We start from the raw sequence: 22,033 nt of genomic DNA, 5'->3' as shown, positions 1-22,033 counted from the left end.
AACATAAGTATGGCATACCACTATTGTAGTACCAACCTGATTACAAATACTTTGGTTTGGTGGCCCAAAAATTTGAAGCTCAAATACCAAAAGCAAGTTACTTATGTTATTGGTGTCCTATATTTAATTCACCTCAAACAGGGTGTTTCAGTTGTAAAGTAATAAAAATTACTAATGGTGTGTTAGTTGAATTGACTCAGAATTTGGTATATCCCAAATGATCGTGCGTTTATGGACGTGGCATAAATTAATGGTACTTCCCAAATTATAATTGGCATATTTCATCCTTGATCAAACTCCGAAGGACGTGAAGCAAATCCCTAGAGAATAAAATTGCTTTTGCCAACAGTTACCAATTTGAACTAAAATTCCAAAGCAACAGAAACTTGAATCCCTTTGACACTCTATCAACTGCCACACTCTATGTAAATACAAACTTTTAAAACCCTCGTCTTTCAAAACAAAAGCCAACCAGACCCCATAACTATACTTTCGTTGGAGCTAAAACAGCATGGAGCCATCAAATCAACGAAGAAGGTTTTCCTGGACAAAGTTTCGAAGTCAAAGCTTCCCCGCAACCAGTTCAGAGCTCAATTCTCCTTTGTTAGAATATACTTCGCTCAAGGATCTGATGCCCTCCTCAACAAGACCTAAAACTTGTTCGTCTCCAAAAGCTTCGGCTTTGCAATCAGCTTGTCAAATCCCAATTAGCAACTTGTTGGTGCAGAAGGCTGCCTGGGCTTACTTGCAGCCCATGCCAGAGCCAAGCCAAGCCGTACCGCGCTCGTCGACGATGCAGCTTTTTGGTAATCTGAAAATCTTCAGCAGAAGTGTTGTCACTGCAATCAGGCGGGTGTTTGGTAGGCTATTAGGAGCAATTCATATTCGTTGTTAGAAACCCACAAAGAACGTCAATGTATTTGGGTAGTACTAGAAAATTGAAATTAGGCAACGAGTAGTTTCTTTTTCTTTTTCTTTTTCTTCTTCTTTTTGTCTTTTGATACGGGGAAGGTGGCTCAAACTGCTTCTTCTTTTAACAAGTTAGAAAGAAATATCATTAGATTAATTGCTAGTTGGTAATGAATAGTTTTTCTTTCTAAATGTGGTAGATTACCATTCCTGGTTTCAGTTTTTTTTCTCTTCACTTTTTTCACTAGAGATCGAGAGAAAATATATGAGAGAAAAGAATGGAGTAGAATGTATGAAACAAATACTTGAAAAGAAAACAACTTGAAGATTGTTTTCAGCTTTCAGTTTTCTTTTCATATGTATTTCTTCAATATGCCTCTATATCCTCCTTGATCTTTAATTTCTTCCATATATTTCTTTCTATCTCGAACAAAAATAAATAAACAAAATCTATAAAATCGGAATCAAATTGCCCTAATTTTTTATTTTTTCGCAATAAGCATGAGATGGTTGTGTTGATGGTGACCATTAGAATTTGCAATTTTGTCCTTTTGTATTGAAGTCGAATCTTGCCAATCTAGCTTACATTTCTGCTTTCCCTCTACTTCTGGATCCAGCCCTTTTGGGCAAATTAAAATTAAATTTCTTCCACGTCAAGTAATAAGCTTCCCTAGAATCTTTTCATATCAGTCAAAGAAAGGATGAAAAAAGAGAGAATAATATTGTGATGAGATGATAGCATCATATCATATCATATGGAGCATGAGGATAGAGGAAATGGATTCCACAGGGACATGGATATAGGCTTTTGGTTGTTGAAAGAATATGTATTTTCCAGTACATTATAACATATGGTTGCTTGGTATACATCTATTAGTAAATTTCTTTACTGTTGTTGTGTGGTGGGACTATAGAGGTTGAGTGTCCAAAACTTCAAAACTAGACCCCAATGTGAGAGGGCGTTCGAACGCTCTCATGCTCAAGATAACCTCTCAAATCCGGATGAAATTTTGGTCATGACCTCTCAAATCCATCACCCAAAGTTTTTCTTGCAAAAAAAAAAAGGGCTTGTATCTGGAAATGTTGGTTAGCTATGCGCTAGCATGTGTCTCTTCCTTTTGGGAGAATCAGGCGTCAGTGGAATTCATGGGCCCATTGGTCCTTTTAAATAAGTTGCGCCTGGGCTTCTAGGACTGACCACATGCATTAGACGACCCTGCCTGGTCTTGTTAGTCCGTGCGCCTCCTTAGGCTTGACCAAAGAACTCTGTCGGCCTAGTCATGGGCTTTTGGGCCTGCTTTAATTTTTATTATTTTTTCAGTGCCGGTTAATGTCATTATTCCCTCCAAATTCAATATTTTTATTGACTCCAAATTAGTTTCATGCCAAGAATCTTATATATTAGTTTTCAATTCGAGTTATTATTATGCTTATTAAAAAAAGTTGTACGTAACCGAAAATAAAAAGTTGTTGATTATTATTTTATAAAGAAGAACAAAAATAATCAATTTTTTTTTTCCTTCCAAGCTCAAACTAATCAGTGAGATATGTGTCATTGAGAAAACTAAGCTTCACATAGATATTATATTATTAAATTTCTTATAAAATATTGTTTTGATATATGATATAGATGATAAACTTGAAAGGGAAGAATCTTATCACGAAGGTTGCCTCTGCCAAGGTCACACATGCTTCTTTTAAGTTTGATTTCCAATGCTTTTAAGAATCTTAAGTCAAATGCTTCTTAAATAAAAAAAATAAAAACCCACCTCTGCTTCAACAGTAATACAGAAAAAGACTCCTACCAAAACACACCTCCTCTCTCATTCACACAGGTCTCATGCCAGAGCAAAAATATTGATTGTTGAAAAAGACTCCTACCAACAATACTTTCCCAGCTTCCTTAAACCAAAATCTCTCTCTCTCCCTCTCTCTCTCTCTCAAGGCAATAGTAAAACAACTCTCTCTCTCTATATCTCCCTCCAATGTCTTCCAGCAAAAAGCACAAGCTTATCAAAACCCTACTCATATCCAATATCGCAGGTTGTGGCTGTGGCAAGCCAAAGCTCTCAGATGTATATGAGCCAACTCCAAAACCCAAAACCCAAATCCCCCAAAACCCAACTCTCAAACGACGTTCCTCTTCAAGCTCTTGTGACAAAAATGGCAGTTTCACTGTTGATGACGACGATGATAATGAGGACCAGTGCACCTCCACCACCATCTCCTTCAACAACAACTCCTCCTCACACCCGTCTGATTCATCAGAAAGCACAAATCCAAAGAACACCAAGTTCCCAAGCCCCAAGTGGACAAAGATCGACGACAGCATTGCTGTGGTGAAGGAATCCAACGATCCCTACCAAGACTTCAGGCAGTCTATGCTGCAGATGATCGTAGAGAAGCAGATTTATTCAAAGGAGGATCTGCAGGAGCTGCTCAGCTGCTTTCTTGAACTCAACTCTGCATCCCACCATGATGTTATTATCCAAGTTTTTACACAAATCTGGAATGATCTGATCAGAGAAAGTAAGAAACCGATCATGTGAATCCCAGCGGTGACATGTGTCATGGCCATGTGAGGCATTGAATTGATGGGCAAGTGGGAGAGGTTGGGAAAATTCATTAGCCATAAATTCATGGGGTTGGTACTCAAGATTAAAGCACATGCGGAGAGATATTGTGTTTTCCCATTTGGGTTGGTGTGTACGGTGGGAGAAAAATTTACATGTAATGGGATGTCACTGTGGTGATATTATCATGTATTTTAATTTCTCGACATATTTGAAATATGTCTACAGTGAAATTTCCCAAATTCTTCTCGTATGGTGGATAGATAGGAAATTTTAAATAGCTTAGAATTTTTTTTTTAATATAAGAAAATGAAAGGAAATTTTGTGTGTGTGTGTGTGTGTCTGTTTTTATGTTAGTACAATTTCCAACATTGGTATTCAATACTAACTGTGTGTGGTTTTAATGAGTCTGCAGTTCAGCCATCATTGTTGCTGTTTCTATGTTTGGTTGGTGCTTGGCAGTGGCATATTGGAGAGATCTCAATATTTTTGTCTGATTGCATAAGCATTTACTGGCTTAGCTTTGCAGTGCTTCTCATGTAGATATATACCTTCATCTTACCATAGAATAAAGATGGTTTCTCATCGAACTTTTTTTTTCTTTTTGAATACAAGTGATAGTCTAAACTAGAATATGATGGGGATTTCTCATATAAACATTTGTGTCATGAAATTCGAACTTGAGATCACTAGTCACCAAGAATCAAGGCACTTTTTGACCTGACTAGACTTGTTGACGATTCTATCAAACTTAACATGCCTTATTTATTGGTTTTTCTAAAATTAATTAGTAATGACATATTCAATGTCCACAAATGAGATAACACCTATTCACACCATCTAACTCTTGCAATTTCAATCCTTTTTTCTTCTTTCAGAAACGGCAGTTTTGGAGAAATTGGTAACCCATATCCAATAAGTGTCCCCTTAGGAGACCTTAAAACTTAGGTTTGAGCCAAACATAGCATGGTTTGAAATGTGGGACATCAATTGCATATCAAGAATAAAGTATATGACCTGTTAAGCCACTAGTAAAAAAACTGATCAACACACACAATTTTTAATGGTGGCGTTTGGGAGTAAAGGACACTGATTTTGGTGCCTATTGTCAAAGGCCATTATGCAGCCACTATTTCTTTGTCGGTTGTCTAAACTGGGGCTTCCTAACTATGTGCGGAAATTTTCTTGAGTTTGATCAAACAAAAAAACAATCCAACAAAATAAATTTAGGGAGTTTCAGTATATTATGCCCAATATATGGGCTCAAGTTATTATTTTTTTATATACATGAAATGGACTTTAAAAACACACCTAAAGTCTATCTACAACATAACAAAGAGGCTTCGAACTTCCCATAAATTACAAAACTACCATCAATTTTTTAAACAAGCCCAACCCCAAAACCACATTAAAAGAAAAATCCAAAACACTCAACATGGCATCAAAGTAATTTAATAATCAAATTAAATTCAATAGGGTCAGCTGTCCTTTTTTGGGTTTATTTATAGAAATTAAATGGTTTGTTTATAAAAATCAAATTGTGTTGAGTTTATCTATATCACTAGTGCTAAGAATGGGTATATAAACTAAATACCTTATAAATTTATCATACTACTAGCAAATGGGGCAAAACCCACGGTTCACCTATAGGGAGTATCATTTGGCCCGCAGGCCGAAGTGGGAAGCCCGAGGTTCGATGGGCTAAAGCTTGGCCCTGCCCGATGGTTAGGAATAGGATCGCTCTACCCGGTCCGTTTTAAGGTTGAGTAGGACTTGGGCTTAGGATTTTAAACCTTTGGCCCGACCCAAGTTGGCCCACCCATTGTTTTGCTTTGCTTTTGCCTTATATTGCCTTATTTCCATTCCGAATAGGGGGTACTTTCTTATTTACATTGTAAACTTTAGTAAATTGAATAATATAATAAATAAAGTAAAAAGACAAGACATTTACTTAAATGGTTGGGATGAAAATAAGGCAAGGCAATATAAGGCCAAAAAAAAAAAAAAAGGCAATAGGCGGCCCGTAAAGCCCACTTAGGTCCGGCTCGACTCGGGCCAATCCCTTTCAAACTTCGCCCTGGCCCAAAAAAAGAAAAAGCCTGATAAAGCCCGGTCCGATGAAGAACCTTAACATTAGTGGTCTAGTGGCCATGGTTACTATATGTATGTGACAATTAACAAACCCATAAGCCACGGGGTATTTGTGGTTAATTGTTAATGAATCCAATTATCCATGTATATGAGTGCGGTACAATCTCCTTAGTGACAACTTAGTTTAATTTTATTTCACTATTTTGAACCTAGCTTGTGATGCACGTGGCTGCTTGAGTGGTGATGTGGCAACTCAAATGATAATATGTCGGCTTCGGTGCTGACATGGCAAGGGTTAAACTTCAAAAGGGCCCCCAGTTTGTACTTGATAGAAAATGAGACTCGAAATTTTTTCACAAGCTTGATGAAGGTCGTTGAGTCTTTGAATCTCTTGATGGTTACTTTGGCAAGAAAAAAGTCCCTTCATTGAATTAGAGATTGTATTTAGATGGCAACTTAAGGAAGGGACTAAAACCCTAATTGTTAGAGAAAATGAACTTTCACAACCAGGCCTACTAGAGGAAATAACCATACATCATGGTAGCCCAAATACAAAAAATCAGCCTACAAAAACACTCAACCAAATACAAAATAAAAAGCCCAATTCAAATTAAATACTCATACCTAGAAATACATATAACAAAAAAAATCCAGATTACATAAACACTATAATCATTACAAGCTGGGTTGAGGCTACCTTTGATGATGATTTGTTAAGAGTTTTTAGAACTCGTACTGTCTTCGTCATTTAGTTTTTGTGTGTTTAGGGTTAATCCTCACCCACCCTCCCGCCCCAAAATTTTCACGAAAACCATATCACAGAAACACTATAATCAAACCCTAACCCTATATCACATATATTGGTTAGGCCACTTGACCAGAGCAGTGAGGGAGGGGTTGAAGCACATATGTCATCATTGTCAAGCCATCAAACAAAGGGTAATGTCAACTCTTGATCCACCCAACTAACAACTGTATATCAAAGATCCATGCATAAACTAGGAACGCAGATGAAAGCATGCCGTAACCATCCTCAATGTACCCTAATTTTCACTCATTTAATGATTTTAAGTAATTGACTAGTCTAATATTTTGTTTAAATCAAATTCAATTAGTTGGGAATTTTGTAAATCATATTTGATTTTTTATTATTATTTAATATAAGTGATTGTGAGAAAGAAGTTTACATAAATATTTATTGGCTGCTTGAAGGTTTCAAACCTTTGATTCAACCAATCGAGGGATAATTTACGTACCTTTTTTCTTTGTTATCAATTTGCTATGATGTGACTTATTATATTTTGACATGTTTTTCCTAGTTATTTTTAAACGGTTCTGGTTCACGAAATTTCAGATGGAATCCCCTGATCAAAGTTTTCCATGTAGACTGTAGTTTAACATTTTTGTTACGCCCAGATCTTGAATGCCTCGTCGAAATTATTGATATTTCACAAATGAACTCAACATGGAATCCCGCTAGTAAACACAATCATATAAAATAAAAAAGCAGCAGAAACATAAATTACAATAAAAACTAGCTAGTTCACATGCAAACTAGTGGACCAAATATACCAAATCAACTATACGTTACAAGAATTCTACTTCCCAAGCACACAACCCAAACCGTCCAATCTCAAGGAAACCTTCTATGGATCTGCAAAAATAAAAATTAAATGAGTGTGTGTGTGGCCTTAAGATCTATCTAGTTAGCTCAATATCAAACCCAAAAAACTAACTATTTTCCCCGAGCAAAGAAAGTTAAGCCTAACCCTAATTGGTAAAACATATAGTCTTCGAGGCCAAACTACTCCGAAAAACCTATAAGTTCTCTAATAACAAATTATAAATACAAATTTAGGGTTGAGATATCACAACCATAAGAGAAAGTGAGAGATTGAGAGGGTAAAGGCAGGGTTGCGGGCAATGGCCCCTTTGTCTTATCATAGTCGGATGCATTTCGATATTGGATCTTCACATGCGTCTTAATGTCGAATCTCTACCACTATTATTTTTGCAGTTTCTTTATATTTGGAATAAGATCATATAGACTTTTTGAGTTTTCTAGTTTTTACCTTTCCTTTTGTGAGAGTTTTGAACCCATCTTTTGTGAGAGCTTTCCATATCTCCTTTTTTAGAGTTTTATTTGTATTGTTATGGCTTGGTTTTTTCAAGCTTTATCTATTTTTGGTTATTCTGAGTTTGCACTCTTAGTTGGGATGTTTATGCCAGAATTTATTCGATATCTTAATCTTGATATTAGATCGCTCCGTTATTGTAATTTCTCTTTATGGCTTGTGGATTTTTTAGGTGACTTATGAATGCAATTCTAGAATTTCTCAAAAAAAAAGAAAGTTATTGTTTTGTTTGAGTAAAATAACGGTGCGAAACTGACAAGTGCTTATTTTAGTGATAATTTTCTTGTTAATATTGGAAGGAGAGTCTAAGTTCCAATCCGCATTCCATATTTAAAAATAAGCGCGTACCATAATGATCAACCTAAGGCATGGCTTGCATTAGAAAAGAATTGTAATATTATTTACCAAATTGCCTAATATGAAAAAATAAATTATCTACACCCTAAATATGAAAAATCAAACCACTGCCAGTCCAAACAACTTTCCCGCGTGCTTCTCCACCTCGTTATAATTAGCGAAACACTTTTTCGTAATCTGCTGAAACGTATGCAACGTCAGCAAGCTATCTGAACCGGCCTGGTGGCACTTCCCGACAGCCCGGTTCACCTCCAAACGTTTCGCAACTTGCTCTAACCCTCCGTACAAGCCATCACAGAAGCGGATCATGTGTTTCACGTCGTAAATTCTATTTCCGAAAAAGACCCGCACAATTTTCAAAAACTCCTCCAAGTCTTTCGAGCCACTTGGCAATTGCTGGCCGGTCAAAATCTTGACCAGGTACCCGAAGTCGTACGCACTATGGAACGTGACCCAGCTCACAGACTCGTTCAGGACGAGACCCGATGACATCAGCAGCTCAGCGAACTTGGCCGAATCGATCCCCTCGGACCGGTTGCGGTCGAAGTCGATGCCCTGGCTGCGGAGGAGGGCGATGGAGTCGGGAGCGTGGGGGTCACGCGTGACGTCGAAGTCGCTGAAGTTGAACTCCCAGATGAAGCTCGTGGAGGAGTCGTCGAGGTCGGGGAGGTTGCCGTGGGCGTCGGACAAGGTGAGGCCAACCTGGATGAGGTTGAGGGCGTCGACGTTGGATTTGAGAGTCTTGTAGTGATCGGAAGGCTGTAAATCGTGTCTGTACGGCTGCCGGAATATCTGGCCCGGAAACTCCGTGTCCATGGAGATGTAAGTGTACTTGTCGATCACGGAGCGTATGAATTTGAATTCGGATTCTAAATTATGGGCCCACACCTGCCGGATCTTGATGGGCTTCGGACATGAGCTCGAACTTTGATCCTCGTTGACGCACATGTTTTAGTGAGAAATTAATTATGTCTTCACCAAATACTAAAGATGAAACTCAACTCTCGTAATCACTCGAATTACAAACGAAGACTGAGTCTGAATTGATGGAGAAAAGCTTTACGGGTATTGAATGAGTGAAGAGTGGCGTGGGGGTGTGTGGTTTATATATGGAGATAGGAGGGGGGTGAAAAGGGATGTTGCCTGGAAAAAGAGGGAAGTCAAATTACTTCTGCGGGTAGGAGAAGAGAGAGAATTGCTCATATTGGCTGTTGGCTTTCCCTTTTTATTTATTTCTTTTTTGTTTCTTTTTTCTCTCTCTCTCACTCTCTCTCTCTCTCTGTCGCTTTCTTTCCAATTTCCAATTCTTATATTTCTTTCCTGGTTTGGTTTGTTTATTGAAAGTGGGTTATAAGTTCTAAACAGGTGGGGCCAACTGGGATGCTGATTGGATTGGAATTATTAGGAGTGGGCATCTTAAACCGAAATACCGAAACCGTACCATAACCGCACCGTCACTGGATTTCATATCGTTTCATTTGATCGATAGATATTCTGATGCACTGCATCTCTCGAATCACGGTATGGTAGCGTATCAAGATTTTGATCTGGTCAATACCGCATCGCATCGAATAGTACTCTATTGAAATATAATTTTTTTCATTCTCTCGCTCTCTGTATCTCGCTTACCTTTCAGTTTCTCAAACGCTTTTGTCATTTATATTTGGATTGTGTTTGTATTTTTGTAAGCCATAAGGCATAAGTTTAACTCTTTTGGTTTGTAAGCCATAGTGCATGAGTTTTAATCATTTGGATTTGATGAATATGTTGATGGATAAATATTGATTTGGTTTATTTGGATATTGAATATGTTGATTAGGATTTGGATATTGAATATGTTAATGGATATTTAATATTGAAAATGTTGATGGATATTGAATATGTTGAATCTTTGAATTTGTAACTTAGGCATCACTTATTTTGGTGTTGAATATTGAATTAGTTCATTTTTTAGTTGTATTATTTTGGTACCGAAATGGTACCGATACCGATACCGATTTGACGGTGCAGGTACCAATTTTGGCAAACCATAATACCGCATCATACCGATTCAAATTTCCGGTATCGGTAGCGATACGCTCAATACCGTACCGTGCCCACCCCTAGGAATTATATTAAGTGTATGGATAGGAAAAAAACTTACTTGTATTGGGATAGTATTATTTTACTATTCGTGATCAATAATATAATGACGTATCAAAAAATTATACTACGTGTTATTATATTATTTGCTAAGAATAATAAAAAGTACTATCCTCTTGCATGAAAATTTCTCTCATAGATAGGAGTAATTATTGGTTAGGTGATGTTGGCGTTCGGTGGGAGCAAAGAAAAAATACTGCCCACCACGTCGATCTCCTTTTATTTATTTATTTATTTTACCGTGAGACTTGGATTTAATATTTTGTCCTTATTAATACACTCAATATGTGAATGTGGTCAAAGTCAAGATGGGTTGCACCAAAAAAGTGGCAATACTTTTTCATCTTCAATTTCAAGTTTAAAGTCTTCGTTGCAAATAGTATAGATTTTCTTTCTCTGAAACTTAATCCAGGAAGAAATGCATCAGATATAGGCTTGTGTTCGAGAACATCAAATCAGCTACGCCTACTCTTCATCTTTTTTTCTGCCACAATTCAATAGAGGATCCCAATTTGGGCAAGTTTCAAATTTGGATGCATAACAATTCCTAAACATAAGCTATTTTCATCTGTTACTCTACACTCATGTATGACCGCCCACACTATCGCATAATAATTTGTTTATGTATTATAAGGTGAATCAAGAATTAGTCTGCTTAATGAATTTTTTTAATTTTCATTATGGAGTGTTTTTAATGAATTAACTTGATATGAAATGTTAGCGTTTTATACTGAATATGAAATAGATATTTAATTATATACTCATTCTTAGCACTAGTGATATAGATAAATCATACACCATTTAATTTCTATAAATAAACCCAAAAACGACGATAGCTGGTCTTGTTGAATTTAATTAGGAGATTCACTATTGTACTCAATATAGGGGCCCAATTTTTTTTTTTAATATAAAAAACCCCTTATATAAAATAGACTAGGGGTGGGCACGCGATGCGGTATGGTATTGAGCACTGCCACCGATCTTGGAAATTTAAATCGGTATAGTACGGTATGGGATTATGGTTTGTCAAAATTCGTACCATACCGTACCTTGCCAAATCGGTATCGGTACGATATCGGTACCATTTCGGTATCAAAATTATACAACTAAAAAATGAATCAATTCAATATTCAACACCAAAATAAGTGATGCCTTAATTACAAATTCAAAGATTCAACATATTCAATATCCAAATCCTAATCAATATATTCAATATCCATCAACATATTCAATATCCAAATCTTAATCAACATATTCAATATCCATCAACATATTCAATATCCAAATCAATATTTATCCATCAATAGATTCATCAAATCCAAATGGTTAAAACTCATGCCTTATGACTTACAAACCAAAATAGTTAAAATTATGCCTTATGACTTACAAAAATACAAACACAATCCAAACATAAATGACAAAAATATAAAGTTATACTATTCGGTACGGTACGGTATTGACCGGTACCAAAATCTTGATACCTCTACCATACCATATTCTATTGGTACGGTACGGTACGAATATCTCCTCATACCAAATAAAACGGTATGAAATCGGTATGGTGCGGTTAGGGTACGGTTTCGGTATTTCGCTTTAAGATGCCCACCCCTAAAATAGACTTTAAAAACACATCCAAAGTCTATTTACAACTTCTTATAAATTACAAAATTGTCATCAATTTCTTAAAATAAACTCAACTCCAAAACCTCATTAAAAAAACCCAAAACATTCAATAGGGCATCAGAGTAATCAAAATTAAATTCAATAGAGCTAGCTGTCATTTTTTGGAATTTTTTTTTGGGTTTGTCTATATAAATTAAATGGTGTAGGGTTTATCGATATCATTCGTGCTAAGAATGAGTATATGACTAAATTACTTTGATGCCTTGTTCAGTGTTTTGAGATTTTTTTAAGGAGGTTTTGTGGTTGTGCTTGTTTTAAGAAATCGATGGCAATTTTGTAATTTATAGGAACTTCGAAGCCTCTTTGTTATGTTGTAAATGAGACTTTGGTGTGTTTTTAAAGTCCATTTCATATAAATTTTTCTTATTTATAAATAATTTAGGATCTTATATTAGACACAATAGTGACTCCCTCGATATAAAAAACATGCCAACATTAATGCATATTTTAATGATCCCTATTTATACATAAAGAAAGAAGTAGTGATAGTGAATCATTCGGCTGTTACATTATGCACGCTTAAAATCATGTCAATAGTGAAACGAGAAAGAACAAGGAAACTCATACTTCGATTATTGGCCTTTCGATTTCGACCAATAGAAAGACTTTGATGATTGGCATACGCGTTTATTATTCTCCTTTTTCTACCCAATTAAATAAATAAAAAATTCCAAATCCAACTGAAACTGTACCCAATTTTGGACAACATGATTTGGGCTATCTTGAGCATGCTTGGAAGAAACGGGTTCTCCTACTAGAGCCTCAAGTAAAGGGTTTTGACATCAAGTTCTGATTATTTTTTCGGTTACAATAAAGTTCTAATTTTTTTTTTTTGGGTCTGAAAAAGTTCTAATTTTTCAATTGGTCTAAAGATGGGGTAAGGTGGGACGGTTAAGGCAAGAGCGGAACCAAATAATTTAATCATACCAAAAAATGAACATACAATTTCTAGTTTTTACAGTTGTTCTAGAAAAAAAATAATAATTTAATCATACCAAAAAATAAATACTTATTAAATGCAACCTAAAAATACATATTATCAAAATGAATATATATTCAGCAATATAATTGAAAGTATACCTATTCAAATTGTGCCTTGTGATCTTTGAGAGAATTGAAATATTTTGGGATCCCGAGTCTCTGCACTTAAAGAGTACGCATTTACCTGTATTTCATAAAATCTCAAATATTCAAATCATCTAACAACTTAAATCAAGCCAAATCAATTAAATATGTTTTTGCCTTTATTAACGATAACGGCATTCGTTACTCATTGTTTTCTCCTTAGAACCAACTTCATCTTCACTCTCCATCTTTTCCCTTTCTTTTTCTGATGAATAATAAAAAATTCCTAACCCGATCCTAAGAAACACCAACCCATTTCAAATTACTAAGCCTGCTTCTCAACCGACTCTGTAATTTACACAAACAGAAGGCCACTTCCATAATGCCAATTTTATAATATCCTCCTTATCTCAAATTGGAAGATTTGTTATGGGATAGGGTGAGGGGATCTACCATCATACCAAAAAAATAAGATATGAGTGAAATTAAAAATAAATAAATAAATTCATTCTTATAATGAAATAAAATTGGGGATATGGAGGAGGATGGAAATATTAGGCGGTTGTCATGGAAGTTGATGACAAGCAGTCATGAGGAGGATGAACAGGAATACAAATTAGATGGCTCAAAAGGAGGAAATCTGGCAAGTGTTGGAAGATGAATGCTTAGTCCTTAATGGAGTTATAGTCATGATGAGGATTATGGATATTGGGGTTGAGAGACGGAGGGACTGTTACCGTCAATTTTTAAAGAAAGTTACAAATCTATACTCTAGTTGATGTGGCTTGCTTTAAGTCGTTAGATGATTTGAATGATTGAGATTTTATAAAAATGCGTATAAATACGTATTCTCTAAATGCAGAGGCTCAGGATCCTTATAGTTTCAGGACTTTCTATAGGAGTAGTCCTAAATTATCAAATTCGCATCATAAATTGTTATACCAAAAAAGAATTTTTTTATCTTATTAATTAAATTGCCCCAATTAAGAAAGCAATTAAATTTAATATACAAATTAATTCATAAATTTTTTGCATCTTTAAATAATCAAAACACTTCCAATCCATACAACACTCCAGCGTGTCGCTCAGGCCCGCCATGCACAAAATACACATCCCTCATCTTCTGAAACGCATGCCATGTCAGCAAGCTATCCGAACCGGCCTGGTGGCACTTTCCGACCGCCCGGTCCACCTTTAAGGTTCTAGCAACCCGGTCCAACCCACCGTACAAGCTCTTACAGAAGCGCATCATGTGCTTCACGTCATAAACTCTGTTTCCGAAAAAGACCCTCAAAATCCTCAAAAACTCGTCCAAGCCACTGGGCAAGTTCCGGCGCGTGAGAATTTTGACCAGGTAGCCGAAGTCGTACGCGCTGTGGAACGTGACCCAACTCACCGAGTCGTTGCAGACGAGCCCCGATGACATCATCAGCGCGGCGAACCGGGCAGAGTCGACCCCTTCGGACCGGTTGCGGTCGAAGTCGATGCCCTGGCGGCGGAGGAGGGCGATGGAGTCGGGAGCGTGGGGGTCACGCGCAACGTCGAAGTCGCTGAAGTTGAACTCCCAGATGAAGCGCGTGGGGGAGCCGCCGAGGTCAGGGAGATTGCCGCGGCAGTCGGAGAGGGTGAGGCCCACCTGGATGAGGCTGAGGGCGTCGACGTTTGATTTCAGGACCCTGTAGTGATCAGACGGCTGGAGTTGGCTGCTGTATGGCCTCGTGGGGTCCACGGTCGGGCGGAAGATGAGGCCCGGGAACTCGGTGTCCATGGAGATGAAAGGGTAGGCGTCGATGACGCTCTGGATCAGCTCGAATTCGGATTCGAGATTGTGGGCCCACACTTCCCGGATCACGATGGGTTTTTGTTTCGGATTCGGATCTTCGCCGCCGCCGTACATGTCTGGATCCCGGAAGAAAATAATTGAAGAGAAATATTTTATTATTATTTATTATTTATGTTTTTGCTTCTGAGCTGAAGAGAAGTTGTGAGTATTTGTGTGTTTTTTGGGGTTTATATATACATGGAGAGACAGAGGAGTGAGAGGAGGGAGGGATGGTGCTGGGAAATTGGATGAGAAGAGAGAGAGAGGGAGAGAGTGCGTGTATGAGGTCAAGTGTGTTGGATGCGTTTTGTTGTCTCTGTTGACCGTGGACTTATTTGTAAGTAACAGTAATGTATAATAATAAATAATAATGATGGATGAGAATTGGTCCAGGTTGGCTTCTTCTTCTTCTTCTCTATCATTCTGTCCCTTTCCTTCCTTCCCAATTCAATGAATCATTCGATTGGATGAACTATTCTTTTTCTTGGTACTATTTTCAATCAATTGTCCTGCTCTGCTTAAAACCCTGAATTTCTCTTTTTGTGTGTTTCTACTAATTGAAAAAATAATTGGTATTTATTTGTATACATATTATATCGGGCGATATTGAAAGAGCGGGGAATAAAATGTGTATAGGTAAATTTGAGAGTTAAAATTTAAAATTTAAGTGAGAAACGTGCGTGATTAGCTTTTTCACTAGCATAATCTCATTACATCTCAAAGAGAAAATCCAAAACTTTATGTATCAAGAAGAGAAATTCATGATCAAATTTGGGAGATGGTATATCATGATCAAATTTTATTGATACAAAAAAGGAAGACTGAAAAAGACTGGTTTCTTCCGTTTGAAAACTTCTTTGTTTGACCAAATAGACTTACGAGTCTTACAGATAAAACTCGCATTCATCTGGTAAATTCTTTGTGTGTTTCCAACAAGACTGTCTACAGTAGGCAGAAAAAAGATAAATAAAAAAAATAAATAAATGCATGAAATAAAAAGGGGCCAACTAACTCTTTCTTCTTGGTCAACAATATCAACCAACTTGAAAAGATTGCTTTCAAGGCTAACAATTTCTCTTTGTTATTTGATTTTGGAATAGTGGTCAACTATACGTTGACCAATACCACACATGGAAATAGTGCATTATTTTAGTGTAATGGAACACCCACACACAGAAATGTATTAAAAATAGTTGGTTGGATTTAGTATTTAAATTATGTAATTAGAGGTCGACGGCAAGCCCTATCCTATGGGAATAAAAGCACGTTTAAAAACATGTCAAGGAAAGACTTTGGAATCTCTATATCAACTTCCAGTCGGCTTCTTGCTTCGCCAATCAAAGAAACATGAGTTTTACCCAAAAAGACAAAAAAGAAAAAAGAAACGTGGGCTTGAATCAACATGCCCAGCCTCGCTTCCTTACTCTGAACAGTAACACATTCAACTCTCTTTCGCTTTGACTATTTTTAGAATTTCAGTATCCAACTCAAAATCAATTGATAATCGATAAAAAGGTCCAAAATTATGTAAACTATTAACGCAATGTTTCTACTTCCTATGTGAGATAACAGTCTTGACATGCCTGAATTGTTGTGGAAGGCATACATTGACTTTGAACTATCAGAGGGTGAATTTGAGAGAGCTAGAGAACTTTACGAGAGACTCCTAGACCGAACAAAACACCTAAAGGTGTGGATCAGTTATGCGAAATTTGAGGCATCTGCTATAGTGGAAGCAATGTGTTCAGAAGACCAGGATCAGGAGAAGAAGCACATACCCAAAACCTCAAGATATTGGAAGCTGCCTACATGTGGAAGAAGCGAAAGGTGGTTAGGAAATAAGAAAGGTAATAGCAATGATGTTTATTTCTCTGATGTGGCTTTGCAGATGTTAGAATCATCGTTCCATTTATAAGTTGGGAAGCTTCCAGTTTTCTTTGTAGAGCATAGTCCGCTTGAAACGTGGATTGGTTTGTATGATGTGCTAACATCTTTCCAGCTAATGTACCTGTATGCTTAATTATAATAATCATTCTCTTCATAGTCATTATGTATTTTCAATTGGTCAATTATTTTCATTTCATAATTATTTATATGATATGGTTTGCTCATTTGATGCTAATTTTTTGAATAAACTGAATCGTGGATTAGCAGCTAAAAGGGAAGAGTGATGCTGCAGATTACGAAGCTGAGTCTAGTGATCGGTCAGCTGCTCCTGGTCCTGGATATACTGATCATGAAGTAGTTACCAGCCCCCTCCAGAATCCTGTGTCAAGCAAGGTGGGAAAGGCAAACAAAACATCAAGGCTGACAAAGTGCTATGAGAATTTATGGGATGTGATTACTCCCATCTAAATATGGATAATTGACAGGTTCTCCTTCTGGGGCTAACCTTACTCCGGCTGGACCTTGTCGTTTTGACAGCTCCCTAGGTAACAGAACGATTTCCTATGTTTTTTGTTAACTGATTTTATCATTTAGTAATTTAGGTTCTTCACGAGAAAAGCAAGTTAATTTTTTCATTTGTTGTGCATTTATTTCGGCAATGTTCTATTATTGCCATTCAGGTCTGTTAACAAAAAAGTTTAACAATCTGATCAAACATGCGGAAGATGGTATTCTGGTTCTCAATAATGCTGCTGATACTTTAGAGGTGACTACTTTCCTATCTGTTCTTTTTTATGCAGGTGTAAAAGAGGCGGATATATGATATAACAAATGTTCTTGAAGGAATTGGTCTCATAGAAAAGAAGCTCAAAAATAGAATTCAGTGGAAGTAAGGGATTAGTTGTATTTGTTTCATGAAATATATTTTTCCACTTTATTAAGTTGTAAATATTCAATTATCCACTGTACATTAGAAGTTACTCAAAATTGAGTGATTGGTTGATTAGGGGACTTGATGTCTCGAGGACAGGAGACGTGGACGAAAATTATCCTAGTTTACATGTACGGAAAAAAGTGAACTTGTTGCTTGGCATGCTCATGCTTGGATAGCTTAGTCTTGGCTCAGTGTTTGAGACTGTATGTTTGTTTGCTTAAAAGTACCAATGCTGTTCGTGTTTGTGCTATTGTGTCCTGTTATTTGTTGTTTATCTGTTCTCTCTTCTTTTTGGACGTGCCAATCCCCAACCTCGCTATCATTGTTGATTCCAAAACTAGACTGAAAGTGTTAGCTGATTAAAAAGGCTGCATTTACTCACAAGGAAGTAAATAACCATATAAATCTAAAGTCAACATCCCTTTTACTGACTGGTTGGGTTTTCTGTGCAAATTGCTTTCCATATTTGAACTTCAGCATGATTTCGTTACCGATCATGTTACCTAAGTCTACATGTTTTGTCCAATTCCAATGCATTCAAATATGAATAGCTGGCATGACAAAGCGGGGATTTTATGTTCTTGACTCGAATAGTTGAGCTTGCTAGATTTCAGTCCGCATGTTTTGTCCAGTACCATTTTTCAGCGTAATGCATTCAAGATATGAATGATTGGCATGACAAAGCAGGATTTGTTGTTCTTGATTAGATTACTTTGACAAGACTTGTTTTTGGTTGATCGTGCTAGATTTCAGTCCACATTTGTCCGGTTCCAAGTTTGTGTGATGCATTTGAATTTCAATGATTGTCATGAAAAAAGCAGGATTTGTGTTCTTGGCTGGAAAGAGTTTCCAAGGCCTTTGTTTGGTTGAGCTTCCCAAGATTAGTGTCATTGTTGATTAAGACTAGAGACAATGGATCATACATAAAATCTGTCAACTATTCATTGCACGCCATAGCAAAAATAATGTTTGCCAATTCTGAAGTACAGATATGACCTCATTCACAATTTCCTTTTTATCCCAGGCACAAGTTGAAAACCTATATCTGATGAGGAGCGCAGATTGGATCAGCAAATAAGGTTAATCCTTGGCTGATGCTGCTTTTTCGTTCTTTGCTATTGTTATTTGTTTCCAGAGAAATGCAGGAAAGGTTGAGGGACCTGAGCGAAGATGAAAGCAATAAGAAGTAAAGTTTTATCCTTCAATGTTCAGTATCAATTACATTCCATGGAAGGTCATCACTGGCTAGTTTTGAACATTCTATTTTTAGCTTACCCTGTTGTAATTTATGCAAACACTTATCTCAGTTTTCCTTTTTACTTTGGTGGATGGCTTTTTGTCACTGAAGAAGACATCAAGGGCTTACTTTTAGGGAGTAGATTTTAAGGCTTGAGAGCCAAGCCAAAAGGCTTTTGTGCACAAGGATACCAAACAGCTCATGTATGCCTTTTTGTTGGGTTTGCAATGGCCAAAAGTTGAAATAATGCAAGAGGAAAGGTTATTTTGGTTCATGCATGTTTTTGTTGGAGAAGTTGTGAAGTTTTCCTATGCACAATATCATTTTCTTAGTTCTTTCACGCCAAGAAGTGGCCCCGTAAGTGACATATGGTCTCATGAAGATGTTCTGGGTGCTGGTTTGTCTTGGAGAATATCATTGTGAAAATTTCCCTTTTGGCACAATTATGGTAATTTTTGGCTTCGCCTCATAATTTTCACTATGGAGTGTTTCACGTGAATTCAAGGTTTCAAACATGTTGCAAATAGTTATGGTGATGATTTGGACCAAGTTTGGGGGTCCCATATGGCCTGCATTGTGTTTTAGGTGGATTGGAAGTTCAAAAATGAGCCAAAATACCAAAATTGCTATTGTTGCATTTTCTGGCTGTTCATCAGATTTTTCATCTCTAAAACCCTTTTGCGGGGTTGTTCGTCATATTTTTTGAGAAAAGGTTCCTGGCACTCTTTAGTGACGGTTTTCTGCAGAAAAACCGTTGTTAAAGGTCATTTTTTAAGATTTTGCTTGCTGTTGCTGTCCTCACATGTTGCTGCTTCACACCTAGTTTGGTGTGGTTTGCCTAACACACTAGAGCATCATGCCTCACCAATTTTCTCTCATGAAGCTAGTGCAAATAGACCTGGGAAGTCCTCTTCTTTTCTTTGTTTCTTTTATTTATTTATTTTATCCTTTTTTTTCTTTTCTATATGATTCCTTCCTTAACTGTGCATGGCATGTTTTCTTTTCTTAACATTGAGGACAATGTTTAGTTCTAGTTTGGGGGTGGGAAACTTTGTTTAGGTTGTTTTCTTTTAGTTTTTGTAAAAAATAAAATAAAATTTCAAGGTTAAGATTTTTTTTTTTGACAAATTCCAAATTTTTTGTTTGTTAATCTTAGTTGTTTGTTCTTCTTGTTAATTGTGAACAATTCAGTCTAGTGAAATTTAAATTTTGAATTTGATATTCATAGGTGAGTTTAAAGGTTTGAACATGCTTCCATTATGAAATCTAGGGTGAAATTTGCAATCATAGTTATTTACTTTGGATGAGTGGATTAGTCATATGCTTCACCTTGAGACTTTCACATGCACACCAGCCTCATCCTTTTGTTTTATAAAATATAGGATTAGTTAGCATTTAACTAAAAAGTTTGAAAAAGGTATATCATATTGAAAGTGACCAAAGAAGTCACAGCCCTATGCAAAATCAAAGTACAATTCAACAAGCTAGAGTGGAAATTAAAGTGAGCTAAAAGCTAAAGGTCGGAAATTACATACAAGCCTTTTCAACTCGAGTGAGTAAGTCCTTCTGAATGTCTTCACATTTAGTGCCCTAAAGTCATATGATTTGGGAGTCATTGACCTAAAGCTCATTACATGGGCTGATTAGAAAGCTTGTTTCGGTTATAAAGAAAAAGAAGAACAAAAAAAAGAATGCCTATGCTAGTTGTTTGCTAGGTAGTCCTTTCTTCATGGTAGACAATGAAATATTTGTTAATTACTGGATGTGTAAATATTATATTTGAGTCTTTCCTTTGAAATGGTACGCAATATTATTGGAGATACTTTGTTGCTATTGCAGATCCTATCTAAGACTTCCCAAGATCATTAATGTCACATAACGTGTTCATACTAGAACTCAACATAAAGTCATTATGCTTGGTACAGAAGAAAAATAAAATAAGCTTTTATACTTAAGAAGAATATATGCATAAACTTAATTTCTAGTGAGTATGATGTTACATGAACACATTACTAGAAGACTTAAGAAAAGCTCAAGGATTCTCAAGCAAATGAGGTGCATGTTCAGTGATTAACGAAAAACAACAAGGGAAATCGAACAATAACCCTTCAGAACAAAGCTGAAGTCCATCAGCAAACTAGATTCCCCACCAGGAATTGAGTAAAACCTCAAAATTTATTGAATACAAATATGAATATTATTATCCAGAGATGCACTGATGGATCCCTTTTATCCATATACAACTCTAGACACACTAGAAAACCCAAATTGGAACCAAAAACGGAAAATAACAAAATTCCCAAAAATATTATTAAAACTTTAAATGCTAAAAAGTGAAAGTAAACAATGGAATTTGGCCTAAAATGTCCATATGTCACAACAACATAATCAGTTGCACTCGTGTCGCCAGTCATGGGCCCAATTCTAAGCTCAAAGCCCAAATTTGCACGAGATGGATTTTACTTCCTCAACAATCCGGTTGTTGATGTGGCATATATATGGAGCCCACATCTACAATAATATAGTGTCACATGTATTTAAAATATAATATATATTTTAATTAAAAAATTAAAAAATTTCACATGGACCATTTGTGAAAGGTGCATGAACCTCAAAGATGTTTTGTGATATACATATATACCATATCAGCAAACTAACGGAGTTTTTGACCGAACCTAACGGCAATGACCATTTGTGATCACACATACTAACCTTGAGGACTACGAATGACACAAAAAAACATTAAAGATGCAATCTGATAGTTTCATAAACCTTATAAATAATTAAAAAGAAAACCAAAATTTTATGAATTTTAAATTTTAAAATTTAAAATTTTTGTAGAGACCATTTGTAATAGGTGTGTGAACCTCAGAAATGTTTTGTAATATATATATATATGCTCCACGTTAACAAACTAACGGAGTTTTTGAAGGAACCTAACAGTCGGGATCATTTGTGATCGCACTTACTAACCTTGAAGACCACGAGTGACAAAAATAATAATAATTAGGGATGCAATCTGATAGTTTCGTAAACCTTATGGACGTTTTGTGATATTGAGCCAACTATCTTCAAACTTTCTTCCTTGACCTTCAATTTGGTTATGAGCCCCCTAATATTTTAAGATGTATCCATTTTCTCCCAACTGTCAAATTCATCATAAAATAACATAATTGACAATAGGAGGCAAATTGACAC

General features: G+C 36.4%; 3 protein-coding genes and 1 pseudogene across 6 annotated transcripts; 2 read left to right on the top strand and 2 right to left on the bottom strand.

The window, feature by feature from the left end:
• Nucleotides 1-2,747: 2,747 nt before the first annotated feature.
• Nucleotides 2,748-3,781, top strand: LOC103343660 (uncharacterized). Its single transcript, XM_008247305.2, has one exon. It carries the CDS (start codon nt 2,895-2,897, stop codon nt 3,456-3,458), a length of 564 nt encoding a protein of 187 aa, XP_008245527.2. The 5' UTR covers nt 2,748-2,894; the 3' UTR covers nt 3,459-3,781.
• A 4,300-nt stretch (nt 3,782-8,081) lies between these two features.
• On the bottom strand, nt 8,082-9,254 carry LOC103343659 (putative CCR4-associated factor 1 homolog 11 pseudogene; annotated as a pseudogene). The gene has a single exon (XR_016123322.1). The product of XR_016123322.1 is annotated as a putative CCR4-associated factor 1 homolog 11 pseudogene (transcript).
• A 4,634-nt stretch (nt 9,255-13,888) lies between these two features.
• LOC103328960 (putative CCR4-associated factor 1 homolog 11) lies at nt 13,889-14,988 on the bottom strand. Its single transcript, XM_008231389.3, has one exon. It carries the CDS (start codon nt 14,850-14,852, stop codon nt 14,001-14,003), a length of 852 nt encoding a protein of 283 aa, XP_008229611.3. The 5' UTR covers nt 14,853-14,988; the 3' UTR covers nt 13,889-14,000.
• Nucleotides 14,989-16,140: 1,152 nt separating this feature from the next.
• LOC148921618 (uncharacterized) lies at nt 16,141-19,797 on the top strand. 3 transcript variants are annotated; one of them, XM_089050380.1, is made up of 5 exons: nt 16,141-16,624; nt 16,957-17,057; nt 17,150-17,209; nt 17,465-17,553; nt 18,623-19,797. In XM_089050380.1, exons 1-3 carry the CDS (start codon nt 16,357-16,359, stop codon nt 17,207-17,209), a joined length of 429 nt encoding a protein of 142 aa, XP_088906506.1. In that variant the 5' UTR covers nt 16,141-16,356; the 3' UTR covers nt 17,465-17,553; nt 18,623-19,797. The 3 variants fall into 3 exon arrangements, with proteins under 3 accessions (XP_088906506.1, XP_088906502.1, XP_088906501.1); XM_089050376.1 differs by lacking the exon at nt 18,623-19,797 and adding an exon at nt 17,672-17,848; XM_089050375.1 differs by lacking the exon at nt 18,623-19,797 and adding an exon at nt 17,672-17,848 and having other exon boundaries at nt 17,345-17,553.
• The last annotated feature ends 2,236 nt before the right edge of the window (nt 19,798-22,033 follow it).

The sequence above is a fragment of the Prunus mume genome, linkage group LG1 (genome assembly GCF_029339155.1).
Source record: "Prunus mume cultivar Tortuosa linkage group LG1, ASM2933915v1, whole genome shotgun sequence".
NCBI classification, from domain to species: Eukaryota; Viridiplantae; Streptophyta; class Magnoliopsida; order Rosales; family Rosaceae; genus Prunus; species Prunus mume.
This window is presented reverse-complemented; position numbering and strand designations above follow the sequence as displayed.